Source organism: Tenebrio molitor, chromosome 8 (genome assembly GCF_963966145.1).
Source record: "Tenebrio molitor chromosome 8, icTenMoli1.1, whole genome shotgun sequence".
In the NCBI taxonomy this organism is placed as follows: domain Eukaryota; kingdom Metazoa; phylum Arthropoda; class Insecta; order Coleoptera; family Tenebrionidae; genus Tenebrio; species Tenebrio molitor.
In genome coordinates, this window is record NC_091053.1 from 19,093,055 (window position 1) to 19,114,158 (window position 21,104).

At 35.9% G+C, this 21,104-nt stretch overlaps 2 protein-coding genes across 6 annotated transcripts; one reads left to right on the forward strand and one right to left on the reverse strand.

Moving 5' to 3' along the window:
• Positions 1–308: 308 nt before the first annotated feature.
• Positions 309–5,631, forward strand: Oat (Ornithine aminotransferase precursor). 4 transcript variants are annotated; one of them, XM_069055714.1, is made up of 7 exons: positions 350–450; positions 832–913; positions 3,168–3,344; positions 3,454–3,902; positions 3,953–4,253; positions 4,302–4,508; positions 5,365–5,631. In XM_069055714.1, exons 2-7 carry the CDS (start codon positions 844–846, stop codon positions 5,541–5,543), a joined length of 1,383 nt encoding a protein of 460 aa, XP_068911815.1. In that variant the 5' UTR covers positions 350–450; positions 832–843; the 3' UTR covers positions 5,544–5,631. The 4 variants fall into 4 exon arrangements, with proteins under 4 accessions (XP_068911816.1, XP_068911815.1, XP_068911819.1 ...); XM_069055715.1 differs by lacking the exon at positions 832–913 and having other exon boundaries at positions 309–450; XM_069055718.1 differs by lacking the exon at positions 832–913 and having other exon boundaries at positions 354–509.
• A 4,245-nt stretch (positions 5,632–9,876) lies between these two features.
• On the reverse strand, positions 9,877–20,650 carry Remo (Remoulade). 2 transcript variants are annotated; one of them, XM_069056433.1, is made up of 8 exons: positions 18,838–20,650; positions 18,485–18,767; positions 18,371–18,436; positions 18,104–18,319; positions 17,011–18,055; positions 14,954–15,290; positions 14,611–14,897; positions 9,877–14,424 (listed from the first exon to the last, which is right to left on the reverse strand). In XM_069056433.1, the coding sequence occupies exons 2-8, from the start codon at positions 18,691–18,693 to the stop codon at positions 12,376–12,378; spliced, it is 4,209 nt and encodes a 1,402-aa protein (XP_068912534.1). In that variant the 5' UTR covers positions 18,694–18,767; positions 18,838–20,650; the 3' UTR covers positions 9,877–12,375. The 2 variants fall into 2 exon arrangements, with proteins under 2 accessions (XP_068912534.1, XP_068912532.1); XM_069056431.1 differs by having other exon boundaries at positions 9,877–14,897; positions 18,838–20,646.
• Between the last annotated feature and the right edge of the window lie 454 nt (positions 20,651–21,104).

A 21,104-nucleotide genomic window follows, 5' to 3' on the forward strand; every position in this document is an offset into this window, starting at 1 on the left:
CAGTTCAGGCGGCTCCGGGATTTGAACCAGCGCCAGCGACCTGCAAAGTGGCGCGCTAAGCGCTTGGCCACGAGTTCGGTGCGAATTAAGGGATGCGCCATGTTTTTATCCCCTCTATGGAGTGGATAGAAGTCGCCACAAGCTATACAACAGCAAAAAAATAATATAAGAAAAGAATATACATTAAAGGATTATGGACAATTTTTTATTGTTATTTAACAGATAGCTCCAAGAGTGCATGTTTTTATTTGTTTATCTAAAATGTCTATAATAAGAACAAGACAACAGAGTATCCGATAACATGAGTTATTGATAACTACTGATAAGTAGGTACGGTATATCCATATTTACCCAGTCAGTAAAATTTAAACATCAGTAGTTCAGTGTTCTTCAAAGCGGAATTATAACATTTAGAAAAATTTATTCAAATATCTCACAATACAAATTAAAGTATGTATGAAAATAGTTTTAGCTAAGTTTTTCAGTTAACGTTTTCACATTTCCCAAAGGTATCTTTCTTTACATTAATGTATTAAAGATTTAAAAGTTCTTAACCTTTTTTCTGACATTCCTTTTGACTTTAATCCCCCGACTTCTCTATTTTCTGCTTTTAAAATTTAAGAAACTCCTTTAGTCTTAATCTTTACTTTCCTTTCGTTTTTTGTTTTTCTTCTAAAAAAGTGACGCAGTTTAAAACTAAAATAAACCGTATACAACACTCTCGAAAATGTTTCTTACAGAGGAATTTAAAAAATAAATAATTTTGACATTACCAGCCCAGTATAATTATTTTTAAATCGTCTATTTTTAGACTAATAACTTTTTTTCTAGCATAACACATTAATGATAGTAAACCCGCGGGCAGGTTCATTTACATACATACAAAAACAATGCCGTAACAAGGTCAGCATAGGTAACAACACAAGATTGTGATAAGTAACATTTTTCATTAAGTATGCAGTTTAGTATATGTGTTTTTGATTGTAAAGTCCTGTCGAAAAAAACTTGTCGGCGTCATCATCTTGTGAGGTTTCTCAATACGGAAATTAAATGTTCAAGAACAACTTAAGTAACGTCACAATATGTATATTTACAAGCAGAAAGTAGACAAGTTCGCATTCAGAAAAATGTTGTCCGCTTAGTGTTACGAAGGTCGTCGTAGTAGCATTTCCCAGTGTACCAACCTAGTCTTAAAAAACACTCTTCTTGTTTACAAGTTTGTCTTGTTTACGTCTGCAACGTATAATTAACGGATAGTGATAACTGGACTGTAATAGTGTAGTGACTTAAGTAGGACATACTCAGTTACAGGTAAAATGAGACATTTTTCTATTACGCTGCAATTTTACAAAATAATCAAATAATTCAGAACTAAGTAAGCACTTATTATTAGAACAATCTTCTACTCTGTTAAAGCAAATTTTACAGATTAATGGTAATTGTGGCCAGTCAAAAGTTCAGCTAAAAATTTTATTTAAAATTAAAGATGATTTAAAATTGAAATGATTAAATATTGACTTGTTTATCAAGTAAGGAAACTTATTTAGTGATAAATATCACAAGAACGTCACACCATGTTTACTGCTCTGAAATATTACATTTTAGATGTATTCCAACAAAAAAATTACAGATTACAACAAATGTTATTGGAAAAAAAATTTTTGTTCAACACTGTCAGATTTTGAAAATTTTCTCCTGTGTGAACGGACTTTGATAAATGTCACAACTTGTCAAAACGAAACGTTAAGCCAATTTTAAAGATTTTAAGTCGAACAAAAAAATGTATTCAACTCGTTCTTGTGTAAATTGGGCTTTTTTTGGCATGAGTGAGCCAGTTTAAAGTGAAACGAGCGCCAAAAAAAGCCCAATTTACACAAGAATTCGTGAGCCTTTAAAACCTCGTTTCAGTCGCGTTTTAAACTGGCCCACTCATGCCAAAAAAAAACAAAAAAAAATATGTGAAAATTATTCGAAGTTAAAATAACAAGACCAAATTTTTTTTGTAGGATAAATTTTTGAATTTCACGAAAACTTTTTGCTTTGACAATTTTACAAGTTGAATTTGGGCATTTTTATTCTGGTTAGGCCCGAGAGCTTTAGCTCGAATAAAAATGCCCAAATATCAACGAGTCAAATTGTCTAAAGCAAAAATGTTTAAGTGAAAATTAGTAAATTTATCAGATAAAAAAATTAGGTCGTGATATTTTTGGCAAGATTAGTTCAAGAATACAAATTTTAACGTTAATTATTTATTTATAATACTTAGTCATTAAAAACAATTTGAGAATTTGACAGGAGTAGCATGCAATTTTAATCACTGACAGATGACAGAATAGTAAGACGTTTTTATCGCGATAAACATTTTTGATTGGATGAAGGCAAGCGCTCTGATTGGATGAACACACACGTTGGATCTACGTGAAAATTAATCCGTTTTAAACTGTTTTAACTTAATAAAAATCGAAATTGTTTTTCTAATTTCTACAACAACAGATGGTTCATATGACAGGTGACAGTGACAGTAGTCCTCATCATTTGTTTAATTAATAAAATTTGCTGAGTAGATGACGTTATCTAATCAACACCTAGCTCCAGTAACTTTCAAAAGTATTATTTTTAGTTTCAAGGTTTTATTTTTTTTTAATCTGTTGTAAACTCTATGACTTGGGCGGAGAGAGGAGAGTAATAAGAACAAGAACGAAAATAACTACAGGTATTTTCTACATGTTTTCTCGGGAGAAAATCTTGAAGATTTAATTAATAGAAGACAAATCGTTCGATTTTGTAAATACTTTTTGTTGTTTTGTTTTCTATTAACTTGTGAAGTTTTGTCAAAACCAAACAGAAATAGTGTTTCTATTAGTGTCCTTTTCCTCGTAGTTGTTACACTGTTATAGTAGTAGAAAACGGTATTTGGGACGACTTATGCAGCATCTCTAACGTACTAATACTTTTATGAGGGTTGGAACGTTGGTACGTAAACATTTCTTACTGGGGGTCTTCAACGCATTTGTGCTCTGCAATTTTAAGAGTCCTGTACTGACAAAATGTTTTGAATAATATGCTTTTTATGTGATATATGCTTGGTGGTTGTTGTCACAGTTAAAAATTATCAAGCTTCTTAACTTTTGTTATTTTAGAGTTTTAGACAATCACATTTTTTCCAGAAAAAATGTTGTCCAAAATCCGTCCAGCATCCCTTCTGAGAAAGAAAATAGGAGACGCAACACTAAAGAAAGATCTTGGGGTCAGGTGCATCAGTAGCAAAGAAGTTTTCGACAGAGAAAAGAAATATGGAGCTCACAATTACCATCCTCTACCTGTAGCTTTATGTAAAGGTCAAGGTAAACAAACGAAGTCAAAGTGCAATTCCCCGATAAAATCTTGTTGTTCCCATCTTATCTTCACGATTGCAAACACAACAAACACGACCAAAGTACTGTTTTCCCTTAGGTGTTTTCGTATGGGACGTGGAAGGAAATCGATATTATGACTACCTGAGCGGTTACTCGGCAAACAATTTCGGACATTGCCATCCAAAAATCGTCGAAGCTTTGCAAAAACAAGCCCAAATACTTCATCACACTTCACGAGCTTTCTATTCAGACGTTTTTGGCGAATATGCTAGCTTTGTAACGAAGCTTTTTGGTTATGATAAAGTGATGCCTATGAATACAGGTGTAGAAGCAGACGACACAGCTTGCAAACTATCAAGGAAATGGGGGTACCGCGTGAAGAAGATTCCACAGAATCAAGCAAAAATGATATTTGCAGTGGACAACTTCTGGGGACGTTCTTTGGCAGCAGTTTCTGCTTCTACAGACCCTCAGTCTTTCGAAGGATACGGCCCTTTTATGCCAGGCTTCAGTTGTGTTCCATACAATGATCTCAACGCACTAGAAGTGAGGTAAATGCAGAGTACCACTCAACACAACCTAACTTGTAATTGTAGAAAGTCCTTCAAGATCCTTTAGTTTGTGGTTTCATGGTGGAACCAATTCAAGGAGAAGCAGGTGTCGTTGTCCCATCCGAAGGATATCTCAAAGGAGTCAGGACACTTTGCACCAAGTACAACGTGTTATGGTCAGCTGACGAAATACAAACGGGTTTAGGGAGAACTGGAAAAAGACTGGCTGTAGATTACGAAGAAGTCAAACCGGACATCTTGGTGCTAGGAAAAGCTCTAGGCGGAGGGGTTTACCCCGTATCTGCGTGTCTGGCGAATGACCCCATCATGTTGGTGATTGAACCAGGTGAGCATTTTAAAATTATTAAGAGTAACACTGATTCAAAGGTTTAAGGTACACATGGGTCGACTTTTGGGGGCAATCCTCTAGGTTCCAAGGTTGCAATTGCAGCTCTTGAAGTGTTGGAGGAAGAAAATCTAGCGAATCAGGCGGCGGAGTTAGGAGACATATTTAGAACTGAGTTGAGGAAGAAACTCAGCAAAGATATTGTGATCGAAGTGAGAGGGCGAGGGTTGCTGAATGCCATAGTAATTAATAAGAGTAAGTATAAAAAGACAAACAAACAACACAGTTTATCACAATAACAAGCTTGTTCACAAAACTACAACGACATTAATGAACGAGATGAAAATAAAATGTATCATTCCTAACCAGTGGTAATATCGTAAATACTTTCATACTGATAGAAGCTCTCTATACTCGCCGCGGCGAACCATTGGAGTGATCACGAGATGTTCTTAACGCGCGCCCTTTAACCAATAGGAAACCATCTCCCAAAAATCACGTGAAGATCACGCCATTTTATTACTCCAGTTAGTTGCCGGGCCAACTATAGTTCTACAAAATTGAGAATACATGAAGAATGTAAGGTTATTTTATCACTTATACATTAATATTGACCTGAAGGAATAAATCCAGTTATAATTAGAACAGATATGTGTTCAAAGACATCAAAGCAGATAAAGAAAAAGGTTACTGTTTTGGGGGGCGATCTGCAGATTAGGTAGCAGTAAGATCTGGTTTTATTTCAATAATTATAAAAACTTATCTTGCTAAATGAAATATAAATATTTTCACGATAAAGGTATAAGCATGAGCCAAAAACGTGTTCAGGTCAAGTGTTAAAATATTGCGTTTTCAGATATTTTTTTTAATTAAAGTACTAACCACATAAATTGTTTGAAATTTAAAAAAAGTTTTGACAACCGAAATCTTTCATGTTTTTGTAAATCAGTTGGAGGAATAATTTTTCTAAAGTCAGGTTTGAAAATGACATTTCCGTCACTCAATTTAAAGAATTTCTTCTTTTACGACACGAGTGACGAAAGTAAATCATTTACTCACTAGTGAGGGAAGGGAAAAAATAAGCCTTATACCTCATTGTTTTTTTTTTCAGATTACACAGAAGCTTGGGACGTGTGTTTGAAACTGAAGGAAAATGGTTTGATAGCTAAGCACACCCATGACAATATTATCAGATTTGCTCCACCACTCGTAATTACAAAAGATCAGTTAAAGGAATCGGCCGATATTATTGTAAGAACTATCAACAGTATTGATACCAATAAAGTTTAAAATGATACTTTTGAAAACAGTTTTTGTACCTATAAATACTAATATCGATTTTTTAAATGTTTTTCGAACAAATAAATTTTATCCTCAATCAATCTTTTTTATAATGGACCAATTCCAAAAGGTGACTTCGTAACTGTGTTCTCTCGAGATCTTCCGTTTCGTCGTCAAAATACATAATTCTCAATAGCTGTAATAGTTTTCTCATTTGTTGAAAAAATGTTTTCTACCATGAAATTATTCTTGTTGAATTTAAGAAGAGAGATAATAGTCCGGCATATATGGTGAGTGTGGAGAAGTTGATGAAGTGTATGGTTACGGTGAAGCAATATCTTCTTCGATATTTCTGGTTTCTGTTTGCGAATTTTTCTGTCAAGCTATCCTAGCAAAATGGCATAATACTTCACATTGATGGTCCAAGGTCCAACGTTAGTAGAGGTGCTGGATTTTTTCATGGGCTATGACCTATGAGTCATATCTAATATCATCGGACTCAAGCAGGTGCTACAAACCGACCAGAAAACATCGTCATTCGTTTCGTTAGTGTCGTCTCTCTCTCGTCTATTTGCATATAAAGTAGTCGACGTTCTCAGTTTTCATTTACAGATTTTTCACTGGTTTATTAATTCGCCTTTGCGCAGATATTTCCAAGGTCACAGCCTACGAGAGAATCCAACACCTCTATCCCTCTGGAATTCTGGAGGACTGACACGATGACCTTTCTGGAATTATTTGCACGTATTTTGGAGGAGACGAATTATGTTTCGCTTGTTTTGAGTCTTTTGTTCTCTCTCTTTTGTATTTATTTAGAATTCTTTATGAACCGCTATGAATTATTCTTTGTCACCACATCTTGCTCAAACGTTTGCGTTTGTCAAACCTAAGACCTTCGGCCAATTGCTTGAGTTGGCAATACAAATATTCCTATCATATTTATCACGAGCTGAACCAGCAGACTTTGAACTCTTTTTGATTTTTTTCCTGCTATACAGGCTGATTCACGTAGCCCGTTCGTTAGAAACTTTCTGATTTCCCAATTCCCAAAATCGTATTAATATGAAAATTGGTAGCTCCAAGTTCAAGTGATATATATTCAAAATGGCGACACTGTCGGAAATACCGGAAATCGACGCCATCTTTGTTTTTTTAAATAGAAAGGCCCCATTTTGACTTCATATTCGATTGTAGGTTATATTTTGAGTTTAGAACGTCCTTCTATTAACACTTATCTGTCAAAGTTTTTGACCTGGGTCATCTTTTTCGCAAAAAAGCGGGGTTGTAAGGCTTCATTAAAAAATTTATAACTCCTGAACCATTGGAAATAAAAAATTGATTTTTTTTAAATTGAATTGCTAAAGGCTTAGCCGATCTGTTGCGCCATTAGTGAATATTTTTTATGTTTCAAGCGCCTACCGCAATTTTTCAAAATTGGTAACAAAAAATGTCGATAACTTCATTTTTTAAAATGGCAACTACCATTTCTGACAATAGATGTAAATGTAGAATTTAATTTTAAGGCCACTTTTATTAACATTATGTATGCCTATTTCTAGCCGTTTTGGCTTAATTTCTCTATTTTTTGAATAAAATATTCATTTTTTTTTTACAAAACAATTGTTTTATTTCAATTTGTATTCAAAAATCACAAGCAATAGACAGTAGATAACAAAATAATAAAAAATAAGCAAATTAAAACAAAAAATATTTTCATTGAAAATAAATAAATAAGACATAAAGACATTTACATTAAAATATTTTTTTGTTAATTTGCTTATTTTTTATGATTTTGTTATCTACTATTTATTGCAATTCTATCTTTGAAAAAAAATTGCTTTATAAAAAAAAGAACATTTTATTCAAAAAATTGAAATTACCCTAAAACGGCTGGAAATAGGCATACATAATATATGTATATAAGGGTGGCCTCAAAATTAAATTTTACATTTATATCTAGTATGAGAAATGGTAGTTGCCATTTAAAAAAACGAACTTTTCGACATTTTTTGATTATCAATTTTGAATAATTGCAGTAGGCGTATGAAACATAAATAAAATGTTGCTAATAGCGCAAAAATCGGACAAATCAGTAAAAGAAAATCAATTATTTATTTCCAATGGTTCAGGAGTTACAATTTTTTTAATGAAGCCCTGCAACCCTGCTTTTTTGCGAAAAAAATGACAGGTCAAAAACGATGACAGATAAGTGTTAACAGAAGGACGTTATAAACTCAAAATTTAATGTAGAATCCAAATATAAGATCAAAATGTGGCTTTTCTATCTAAAAAAACAAAGATGGCGTCGATTTCCGGAAGTGTCGCCATTTTGAAAATATTTTACTTGAACTTGGAGCGGTCGACTGTAGTCGGCTACCAATTTTCGTATTAATACGATTTTGGGAAATCAGAAAGTTTCTAACGAACAGGCTATGTATAGAGTGTTTTATCGGGAGTGTCAGTTAACAAAGCGGACTTTCGAAGTTGACGCTTCCTCTTTGAATATTTCAGTGGTGCCTTAAAGAAAGATCTTGATAGATTCTGTACTAAATATTCAATTTCCTCTCAACTGCATGTTAGAATAATAATAAATCATCAGATATGTGGACAGGCCTACAACATATTTTTTTGTTCGACACTGTCAGAATTTGAGAATTTTCTCCTATGTGAACGGATTTTGATAAATGTCACAACTTGTCAAAACGAAACGTCAAGCTAATTTTAAAGGTTTTAAGCGATTTGGAGCCTTTAAGGGGCTCATCGAACAAAAAAACGTTGTATTCAACTCGTTCGTGTGTAAATTGGGCCTTTTTTGGCACGCGTGGGCCATTTTAAAACGCGAGTGAAACTCGTCAAATAAACTACTATTTAACTCGGCTACTAAAGCTCAAAATAACGTCTTACGCCACAAAAACCTCTTTACGCCCTTAATACATAAATAACTATAAAAAAGGGGCAAGTTGTTGCAGTGTAACAGAGACGTTTTTTATACTTTTCATTTTAATTACGGAAACATTAGCAAAATCGCCATTCACGTAATTAGATACGTACAACAGACATTAAAGTTGCGATTTAAATAAAAGATGTAAAAATGTATTTGGATGATGATTTGTCGACACTTGACGCACACTCAAACTTTTAGACGACTCGAGCGCACTGATTGGTGGATAAATGTGGCATCATCCATGTAGGTTGTTTTTGTCTTTAATAGGCGGTGCTATTTCTTTTACATGGAGAAATATGACAGTGGTAACTTCTAGCCCCTATTTATACAGGGTGGAACAAAAGTATCAAATATTGGCTGTAACTTTTTAATTTGACAATTTATGAAAAAATGTTTCAATATAAAAGTTGATTGGTGTATTATTCTGCATCATCTGGTCTTTCTAGTTTGTTCCTATCTTCTTTTGTTTCGCTGCTATGGCAACCAACTTTGGTTTTTTAAATAGCACCCATACATTTTTTGTGTGATTTTCAAACAAGCGTATTTTTCTGTATTCATAAATACAGTTTTGCCATTATGGGGAAAAGTATAAAATTAAAAAAAAAAAAAAACAAAGGTGATAAAATTAACTTACTAAGTAATAAAATGCAATATCAAGAATGCCATGGTCATGGTCATGCATGGTAATAAACCAAACAATTTTTATATTTAATTTGAAAAATTATGAAAAAATGTTTAATATAAAAATTGTTTGGTTTATTATCATGCATGACGTTCAACAAAAATTGTCAAATTTCCATGGCATTCTTGATATTGCATTTTATTACTTAGCAAGTTAATTTTATCACCTTTGTTTTTTTTTTTTTTAAATTTTATTCTTTTTCCCCATAATGGCAAAACTGTATTTATGAATACAGAAAGATACGCTTGTTTGAAAATCACACAAAAAATGTATGGGTGCTATTTAAAAAAACAAAGTTGGTTGCCATAGCAGCAAAATAAAAGAAGATAGAAACAAACCAGAAAGACCAGATGATGCAGGATAATACACCAATCAACTTTTATATTAAACATTTTTTCATAAAATGTCAATTTAAAAAGTTACAGCCAATATTTGATACTTTTGTTCCACCCTGTATAAAATTCATATGGAATGTAAAATCACAATTTGTATAACTTCCAGAAATCTTTTAAAGAGAGCATTTTCATTATTTTCTTGCTCCAAAAATAGAACTGAGCTTGAAATTTTCATTGCGTTTTCGGTTTCCACAACAGTGATGCTAATAAATAACACCGGCTTCTTTGATTTTTTTCGTTTTCCGCATCATCAGATGGAATTTTCGTGTAGGATTTTATCAGCCACTTTGGGTACGGGTCGGGGATAAATAAAACAAAATCTGCGCAATAAATGTATGCTTACTTCATAAGTTGTTGTTGAATACAATAATGATTTCCACGATGAATTCATAATTATTAACAATCAGTATTTACTTTCAGCATTTTGTATATTATTTTTAATACCTAACAGTCTTTAAAATATTGTACACAATTGTACTCTTTTCAATTTAATACTTAGAACAGACTGCCTTCGCGTCAACATCAAATGACATAATTTCAATGCATGCGTAGGGAAATTACTCGACCCGGCAAATACATTACAAAAGCTCGATAAGCTTACTGCAACATGTATTTTGTCTAGAAGTAAAACTGATTTAATTTGTGTTTGTTTACACTGAACTAAATTTCGGTTTGTATATCTCTTTTTTTTTTCGATCATTATAAATATATCACAGGTACGCCTTGTACAATCACAAGACACTAAACATAGATATATAATAGTTAAGGTTACAGTACAAATTATCCGACGCTGGTTCGTTAAATTTTTACACACGATAATTAGTACGCGAACCTTAAACGCTTCGCAGACATAAATCAGTTCTATTCTAAAATGAATATCCATATTTTAATAATAGTGCAGACGTCTAGCGTGTTGATAACTACCTATAAGCTACAATGCGTTCAATTTTGAAACAAATAAATAATAAATTAAGTCTTAATTGTACTAATAATGCACATTTCGATGTATAATATTTATAAATCGCATACAAAAAATATATCTTACAATAAAATATTATCTTCACCTAGCTAAATACATATCGTATAAATTAAACGTAACTCATAAAAAAATATAAATACAAAATACGTTGTGTACATTGAGCATTTTATTCGAGTAAAGTTAAGTAAATTCAAATCGAAGATCAAAAATATTGTCATGTCAAAACGAACAACCCGCAGCGACACCAAACTAATAAAAATAAATTACTACACGAAATTGTTGGTTGCAAATCAGTATTTTGGCTGTTTAAAAAAGTTCAGACAAAGTCTTAACATTTTTCCTGAGTGTATTTTCAGCAAACTTGGTCCAAAAAAATGTAATGCAAAAAACTGACAGCTTCTATTATTTTTCTATGGTTTTAAGCAACTGAAAATAAAAACTGGCTCACCTCTTTTTTCAATTAAATATTTACATCCATAAAAAAGAGTGGAGTAATTTTCAGACACCCGGTGCAATAAATGACCTTCCAAAAATCATGTTTTCAATAAAGACTGGAATTAAATTACATTTTGGAAGAAAATTTGTTTGACAAAATGAAAGACATAGAAGTGGCATCGCGGTAGGCGTTGGAAATTCAAATTTACGTTGGCAGCTAATAATACCCTAGTTTCGACGCTGTTGGTATCCTTCGCTGTTAATTTGTTTTTGACATGATCGTTGGAATCGTTTTGTGTTTATTTTCTTGTTTCTTTGTTTCATTTACGAAAAGTGTAAAAAAACTGTTTTTTTAAGACACATTGCGCTCAGGATATTTTTATTTCCAGTAAACAATGAATAGTAAAGTAATGACGGTTCCATAATATGTTTAGTAGGTACCTATATTTTTTGACATATGTAACATAAAGCTCACTTTTCATAGTCCACGCCTACCGCGATGCCACTTATTCTGAATTATACTATACAGCATGTTAGTAAATGGTTGGGAATAAATTTCAGGGTGAACTCCTTATGAAAAATGTGGCTTAAAACCTAAATTAAAATGAGTAGTTTTCTCAAAAAATAAAATGTAGTCCACTGTTGGAGAATTTCTCTAATTAGTTCATTTGTCTGCCTAAAATCGCATTAGTTCTGAATTTTGACATACGTTAAAAAATTCAACTTTCCACGTTTAAAATTTTTCTTTAAACCATTATTAAGTCATAGTATGTATTTCAAAAAAATACGGATATGCCAGAATACGTTTATTATTTTTTTTTCTTTTTTTGAGAAAAGTACTCATTTTAACGAAAAACTTTATTTAGGTTTTAAGCCACATTTTTGGTAAGGAGTTCACCCTGAAATTTATTCCCAACCGTTTACTAACACCCTGTATTTCTTAATACTTTCTAAACTGAATATGAAAAGGAAAAATAAAATACAACAGAAATATGCACGTATGTCGCTATGAACAACAAAATCTTTAAACTAGGTATTCGATGGCAAGATCAGACTTACGTATTTTGTAATGAAAGTACTACGAAAAAGAAACGTACCAAAATCAAAAATACTTAAATCAAGAACAACGCATAATTTACGTATTTTTGGCAACAGTTGTCCGATTCCGAACAACGGCAATGCGAACAACATTTGGGCAAACGTTTCGACCCCTCGTCCGAAACGAACCGAACGAATACTTCAACTGTAATTAATTATTATTATTCCGTCGATCACAATAATAATAACAACAGTGACTACGTACACTGGTCGCAGCGCAATAAAGCGACGGATGCTCAAACTTAAAGTATACTTGATAGGTACACACGATAATCTCAAAAAATGGCAAAATAAATAATAATCTCCGATTAGACCGTCGTCTCGACGTTGTCGCTTAAATGACTGTTACTGAGATAGGTTTGTTGCTTGTAGACGTTGTCGGTGACGTACGAATTGATGTCGGAATCGGAGAAGCACGGACTGTTCCGCGTCAGACTGAAATTATTTACAAAAGAACGCGGCCGAGCCGCGCCATCTCTTGGACCCCTCCTTATCTGTTGGTACAACTCGTCGAGATCGCTCACGGACACGCTACTAGCTCTACTTTGTACTCCTTTCCGCAAGTGGAGATCATGCGACGGGTTCACGAATATCCTAGGAACTGTTTCATTCATCTCGCTGGTTTGCGAACCCACCACGCTCAGACTGATCTCGGACGGGTTCGGCTCCGGGAGAAGACTTCCCATCTCTCCTTGCTTCGCCTCGTCGCAGGTGGGTTCGCGGTCGGTTAGTATATCTACAGGGTTATATTCTAGTTTCACTATTTCATCTACATCTTGACCTTTGTCCGGACTAGTTTTATCCAATATCGAATCCGAAATATTCTCCGAACTGTACTCGAGAGTGCACTGTTGCGACACCGACCTCATGTTGTTCTCCACCGACTGGACGTGGTGGATGGTGTTGCATTTCTTCCGCGACTTGTTCTTCGACATCTCCCTCCTGCGCAAACGCTCCGCGTTCAACACGATGTTCTGCACCGGGACGTTGGCGCAATCGTAGTCGTCCGCGCTGTCCGAAAATATGTTAGGATTCTTCTGCTGCTTCTTGTGGACGTGCTCCACGTGTATGTTGGTGTTGTTCACTTTGGAATTCGTACCGAAAATGCTCTGATCCATGCTGGAATTGTCTTTGGCTTTTTTAAAATCGGACAGGACCGAGGCACTGTCGCTGTCGCGCTGGCGAGGTACCAGATTGTTCCGCTTCATCATGTGGCGCTTCTGTCTCTTGAAGAACTTCCTCGCCACGATACTCTGATGCGGATTGTAAAAAACTTCGGCAGCACTCGTCGGATTCTCAATGATGTTCGGTATCACGCTAGTCCTGTACTGTTGCCTGTGCAGCACAATCAAATTGACGTTGTTGATCTTCGCCCCTCCGTGCGCCTCACTGTACGAAGGCCCGTTCAAATCCACAGCCCCCTTCAAGATATTACTGTTGTGCGAATTCGACTTGGTCCTGCTGGAAGACCTGCTGCTCGATCTGGACGTGATCTGCAAGTCCCCCACCGCCGAATTACCAACAGGAGGCATCGGCAGAGGTTGTATTTGAATGTGAGGCACGTTCTGTGCGGTATCTGAGACGTTCCGGCTGCGAAAGCAGATCTGCTTTCTCCGGAGGCACCGTCCGAACAAAATCCACTGCCCTCTGACGTCGCTCCGAGCCACGCAATAAAAGAAAATCGTGAAGGCGCTCAAGACGGTCGAGAGAACCGCGTAGGCGATGCTGAACATGTCCGTCTCGAAAGAGACGAAGCGGTAGGGTTCCACCGTGGCGAAGGCGCAACTCGCCCACGTCAACGTGTAGATGCAGAGGAAGATCATGTGAGCTTTGAGTTGGGCGGACGGTGCGTGTTCCGGATCTTCGACTTCGCTGGAAGCGGTCTTGGACGAGGCGCTCAGCACGCTCCTCGAATCGGGATTGGGGAAATTCGGTTCCAACAGGTCCAGATCGACGTTCTCCGTGGCTTGGGTGCCCTCGCTCAGGTGTCCGTTCGCGTCCAGGCCGTAGATGGCGCACCGTATCAACAAGAAGAAAATCCCCAAGAAGATGACTAGGATGGCGAACGGAATGTAGAGGGCGCTGAGAGGTGGGCCCACTCGGAGGAAGCAGTAATCTTGCGAGGCGTACTCTTTGATGTTGATGGCGGCCGAGATCCCGCACACTATTATGGCAACGCCCCACCCCACAAAATACAAACCGAGGATCGGCTTCTTTATTGGTTGGTCTGATGGCAATTCGTCGTCTTGCAATTCCATCACGTCGTTCTTGCTCAACCTCTTGTACATGCAGTTGACCCCGACGCACATCCACAGCAACGAGGACAGAGTGAAGTAGTGGAGGAGCATCCCGACGATCTGACAAATCCTGACATCTTCGGTTTGGTAAATGCCGAACACGTACAAAAAGCACAGGAAGCAAATAGCGATCCACGTGTTGATCAAACTGTGCTTGGCCTTCTTCGGCATTTGGATCGACGGATAGCAGATCAAATAGGTCACCACCACCACTAGCAGCGACGCGAACAAAATAAAGCTACCTACGTAAATCGCCGGATGCGACAATTTAAACCTGGCCCCTGGAAAGTTGTTCTGAAGATTCGTCACGTCCTGCAGCAGGCCGTAGTACCCAAAATTGTGACAGAAGAACACCGTGTGGTCGGCGTCCTCGTGGCTGAAGTGGCAACCTTCCGACGACCAAGTCCCGCTTCCGTTGTTCAAGTGGGGGTCCCACCATACAGGCACGGACAAGGTGTTTTCCAAAGCGTCCAGGTGCGGAGTTTTCAGCAAAATGAAAACGGGATCGGTCAAATTTGTCACGGTTATGTTAACTGCAACAATTCGATTTAGATTTTTTGATCGACCGTGATGAATTTCTGTCTCTCACCTAATTTTGCTCCCACGACGGCGGTGGTGACATCTTCCTTGCCCGCACGTGCTTCGTCTATGGGAAACAGTTTGTTGCTGGAATACATTGCAACCAGTATGCTGTAAACTTGATCTGGCAGGTGATGATCTTGATCTTCCAATTGTTGAAACAACGTTTCTGGTATCGTTATTGAAGCTTCTGTTATTTTTCCGGGCAGTTCCGTTGTCTCGCTTTGACTGTTTGTCACGCAATAAAATAAACGATCTGTGCTCTTCTCCGCGTCCACGTACCAAGTACACTTTAAACTCGAGAATCCGTTTCGTTGTACTGGAAAAATCTCTGTTGCGATGTTGGACTGGAAGAAAAGAATAATTTCGATGTGACGATGGGTGGCTTGGATTGAAATTGATTGGGAATACTTTTGTAATGCAATAAATGTTCATGCACTCAAATGGGACTCGTTTGTGACTTGAGACTGCTTGGTGGCAATTTCACCCCCAAATCATAGTTGAGGTTATGTTCACTTCACTTCTCGTACCTTTCTTCCGTGAATTCATTTTCAAAACACATTTAATGCGGAATGAGGAGACATTTTTTTAAATTTTGAAATAAACTCTCGCTCGACAGGGCGCAGGCTCAATGACATTAAAAATCAGTGTGACCAATCGTATTATCATGAAAATCACTGCTTGGCTCATACCAACATGACATTTTGACAATTGTTTATAAAAAAAAAATCAATAATACAAATCTTTTCATTTCATTTCACTAGTAATTAAACTCACGATTTGCTAAATTATTAACCGGCCTGTTCATTTCATTAAAAATGCATTATGAAAATGTTTCCGAGAAAGAGCCAATTTCCGCCAACGACGGTGTCACAAAACGGGCGCTTCACTAAAAATAATAATCAATACGCAATATAACAGAACAATAACAACACTAAACACAAAAATAACGAACAATAAGGAAAAAATTCAGGAATTTAATTTAAAGGCAGCAAAAACAAGGAATTTTTTCACATCAAATTCAAAATGTCATTTGAACAACAAAAATTCTCGGTGACAAAAACTTACGATGAACAATATCCCCAAAAAGCGCCTATTTACTAGCGCTCTGCGCGGGGATCACTCAAACTACACTTTGGAACAGGCCGGTAATACAGCAGGTCGTGGTGAAACTGAATCTGCTTCACGGTACTTTTCTTTTTAAACCAAAACAATACACCCAAACGTTCTAAAAATTCTCCAATATTATTACTAGTAAGTACCATTGAAAAATAATAATAATTGGTCTTTGAAAACCAACCAATGTCGATACTGATCTTAATTCAGTAAATGTGTTAAGTGATTCTTCGGGATAAATTTATTTTACCGGTTAGTTCATTATTCAGACGTTGGCGCTGTAGTCAATTTGACAGATCACTCTTAGAGCATATTCGATTTAAATTAATGTTTGTCATCAGTCAAAAAACATTAGTGAAAGTGATCTCAACATTATGTTCTTCAAATTGTTAATACAGGATGTTATTGAAAAGCGCCGACAAATTTTAACCACGAGCTACGGGTTTCATGTGAAACTCGGAAAAATATTTAATTCTACGTCAAAAAATAAAATGACAATTATTTTTGAGCTACAATTTTTTTTAATCGCTTTTATTAGTCTTCTACGTTGTTCCACAACCTCGTAGGTAAAATTTTCGCACATTTTAAAAATACACCCTGTTTATCGTATTTTACAAAACGTACACCAACACGGTTTCCTTGTATTAAAGCATATGTCCTAGGGGTTACTTCGCATTGGCGTACATTTTATAAAATATGATATACAGGGTGTATTTTAAAATGTGCCGAAATTTTACCTACGAGGTTGTGGGACAACGTAGAAGACTAAAAGCACATTAAAAAAATTATAGCTCAAAAAGTAAATGTCATTTTATTTTTTGACACAATTTTTTTAATATTTTTTTCAGTTTTACAGTAGCTCATGGTTAAAATTTGTCCATGCATTTCAATAACAGCCTGTATATTTTTGACACATTTTTTTATTTTCACTATAAAAATCGAATTTGTTACCTTATGCAGCAAAGACGTGGAACTGGTTCCAGCTAGTTGTTCCGTTATATTAATCAACTTCATGCAGCTCTGATGACGATAGCTCGCCTCCCGAAGATAAGCTTTTGGCAACTCTAGGAGATTGTTAGTAACATCCATAAGCACTCCGCCGATCTGATTCACGGTAAGATATTTCAAATAATTCTCCATGGTCGCAACAGCAAAAACAAGATCCATCACATCTTTAAAATGTTCTGATGTGGACGTATAATTCCTAAAATGTTTGGCACTTTCGACGAGACTCGAATTAACTTTGGAAAACTGCTCGAGGATTTTGGTAGTGTCTGACGTGTAGGAACACATCGATGTGTTCAAGTTCTCCCATTGGCCATCTTCCGAGCAAAAATACGACGCTTTCTGGAGGGAAACGTCGTAGCTTAAATTGAGAGATTCGCATGGAATTGTCGCTGTGTAATTAACAACTGTTCTGGGCCAGGTGTACGTCCCTTTATTATTTGAGCTGACAGTGATGGGACAGTATTCGGTGTCGTCTGAGATTACAACAATTGTGATCCCTTTAGAGTGATTCCCTTGCATCGAGATCAGCAGACAATTCCATATTCCAGTGTGGTTTCTTTTGAGCTTGGATATCCTCAAGGTGCTCGCCACGAGTCCGTTGCTTTGTAAAAAGTGACTCTCTATAGTAATATCAGAAAAATAGAGTTTAGGATCTGAATCCAACCAGGTCCATTCGATCTTTGAACTCATAGGCGAGTCATATGTGTCAGATATGCTAGGGGCAGTACATTGAAGGTTTAAAGTGTCTCCTTCGAAAACAACTTGATTTGCGTTCGGTTTCATCTCGATTATGGGGAATCCTTTGTTGAGGGCTGGAGACTTGCAGTTTATGTCAACCCCAATTTTCAATTTTCTAAGCAGGAGACCTTTGAAAGGTGAGGGAGTGTTGCAAGTAGGATTGGAAACCAACTTGACCGACTCTTTCTGACTCCAATCCAACAACCACAACAAACTGCAGTCGCACGTAAGCGGATTACTTGATATGTCTCTACAATACTTAAATTAAACACTAGTTATGGTGACAGTTAGGTCTTACAATTGTTTCAAGCTGACTAAGGGGTCAAAGGTCCCTAATCCAACTGTACTGATTTGGTTCTGGTTCAGCTTCAGTCGTTCCAAATTACTCAGTTTGGCAAACGCCAACAACTCAATATTTTTTATACTATTACTGGATATGTCTAGCCTACGAAGATTTGGCAATTCTGAAAACTGGTTGTTTTGCAATACTGTTAGTCTATTTCTACTTAGGTCCCTGCAAATTTCACGTTAGCTTGATAAAATTGTGGTAATTGATTTGTGTTACAATTTCTGAAGAGCGATAAGTTGTACTTTTGGGAAAAAAGTCGTCAGGAAGTTGTTAGACAGGTTGCTGGAAAAGCGACATAAAAATGATTGTTATCACAGTAAGACAACTCACAATTGCACTATTTCGTTGGCAATATTAAGCAAATCAATTTCTTCCAAATGGTTGATCTTTTTGTCAGCTTCCCCGCAGCGTAGCTTGATTTCGTCGCGCTGGTTCATCCTTCGGCATACGCATTTGTTGGGACAAAGACTGTCATTGGCACCGACAACAATGAGTGATAATAGCAGAATACTTTTGGTTAAAAAAGGACTCATTTTCATCGAAGTCCCGGTTTTGAGGATATCACATTGGACCACTGATGAACTCGTCCTTTATTCGACACACCATTTTATCACTGAAAAATTTAATAAAGCCAACGTTAAAAATAGATGCTAGTTACGTCGTGAACAAATGTAATCTATTACCGGTCTATTTTAAACTGTTTATGGTGAATGTAAATAAAAACATTTTGCCGGCCATTTTAGACATGTTTTTTTTATTGAATTTATCCAATGCGAGATTGCGCACTTCAGAGGTCAGGGTGTTCGATCAGGGTAGGCAACCAAACAAACAATCAAATTTAAATTATTATGGTTTAATTACATTTTACTGTCGACAAAAGTGTTTTACAATTTACACCGATAATAAACCAGAATATGCCAGCAGAGCGCTAAATATTTTGTTAATAATGAATATCATTAAATATGTTCGATCAAAATACTACGGTGCGATCAACAATTCTTAGATAAGGGGCGGCTATGACTATGACAGTGTCAAATTTTTCGTATCTTTGCTAGCTCAACTGTCACTATGAATAAAATTTTAACGCAAAATTGTTTTTACTTCAGAACAGAAAAGATTAATTTTACTTTCGTAATGGTGTTTTTAATAACGAAGAATGGACATACAGCACAGCCCTGTTGCCTGTTTGACCGAGTTTCGGCAAACATTTCTAAATTTAAATTGAAAAGTGTGTATGCAACCAGAAATACTTCCATCCCTGCAAGGCGGTCCATATGGCCAACATCTCAACGCCTTTGATCTAAATCTAAATAATTGCTGATCACACGGTACAATGTAGATAATACAGGTGGTCCCAATATAACCTGCCAGAAGAAATTTAGTAATAGGTGACGATGAGTAGAACTCATACACAAAAAATGTTTCAAATAAAAGTCTTTTCGTTTTCGAGATAAAAATAATTGAAATTTGGTCAAAATTTGCTGTACGCTAATGAGTTAATCGGTTTTAAAATAGTAGTTTATTTGACGAGTTTGTGTGTAAATTGGGCCTTTTTTGGCACGAGTGGGCCAATTTACACACGAACGAGTTGAATACGTTTTTTTGTTCGACGAGCCCCTTAAAGGCTCCAAATCGCTTAAAACCTTTAAAATTAGCTTGACGTTTCGTTTTGGCAAGTTGTGACATTTATCAAAATCCGTTCACATAGGAGAAAATTCCCAAATTCTGGCAGTGTCGAACAAAAAACCACTTTTAAACCACCGCTGCTGACCGACCATAGACATAGATCTATATGCCGTTCACGATTGTTTAAACACGCAGGAGGCCACGATATTTTTTTGTTAGATTGGCGTCAGGTCCTGTCATATGACGTTTCGTTATTAAATATTCGTCTTGTTGTCAATTCCTTAATTGATTCAGTGTAATTCAATTATAACCTAAAATAGATTTATTATGCCAAATCACAATATTGCCAACTAAAATGTCAGATTTTCATACAGTCCGAATTTGAAACAATCGTGAATGGATAATAAAGTTCATTCACGTTGGATTTTCCTCATCAAGGTCAAATTATTTAATTTTTTGGCAGTGTGATATTTACTTCAATAATATTTTAGTTGTGTATGTCGCCAATACGGGCTAATAAAGTAACTATGTCATGCGTAGACTGTAGAGGTTAGGTCGAGATAGGTATTTTTCAGTTCTTGGCCACATTTAATTAACGCAATTTTCAAATTAGCTGTTAATAAAACCTTCTTTTTTCTTTCCGCCATGGTAAAATTAACCAGGCATAGGATAGGAATAGAATTTTATGAAAAAAATCTGTGACTTTATTCACATGTCAAACTAAGATTCAAAATTAAAGACGTCAAATCGCTTTAACATGATAATGTGGAAATTACTAGGAAAAGAGGTGCAGGTTTGCAACATGACAACAATTTGACAGGGAAAATCCAACGTGAATGAACTTTACATAAAGTCCTTTCAAAAATCAAAAAACCACCACCTGTTGCTTTAGGTTGGTAAAATTTAAAAAACCCTAGGTAGATATTTTTTCACACTATAAAGTATGACATTTATTTGATTCAAAATAAAATTCAATTGGTTTGAATTCCGTTCATATTGTTTTATTAGCAGCACGTTTCATTTATTTATTGATTCTTATTATTTTTACTTAAACATGCACAGAAAAACAAGACATTTAATAAACACAACCTCAAAATTACAATTCTCACTAAATTTTACACTAAACAGCGTTGCCGATAGTAATTATGGAGGAAAATGCGACGTTGGTGGTTTTTTGATTTTTGAATGGACTTTAGATTAAGTCAAGCCTGTGAAAGAAAATTGATATAATCACTGAATAAACTCCGAATTTTTCGAGAATTTTTATCATTCCATTTCAGCGCTTTCGTGTTTGTTTTTTTTTTTTAGATTATTGCAGATGTAT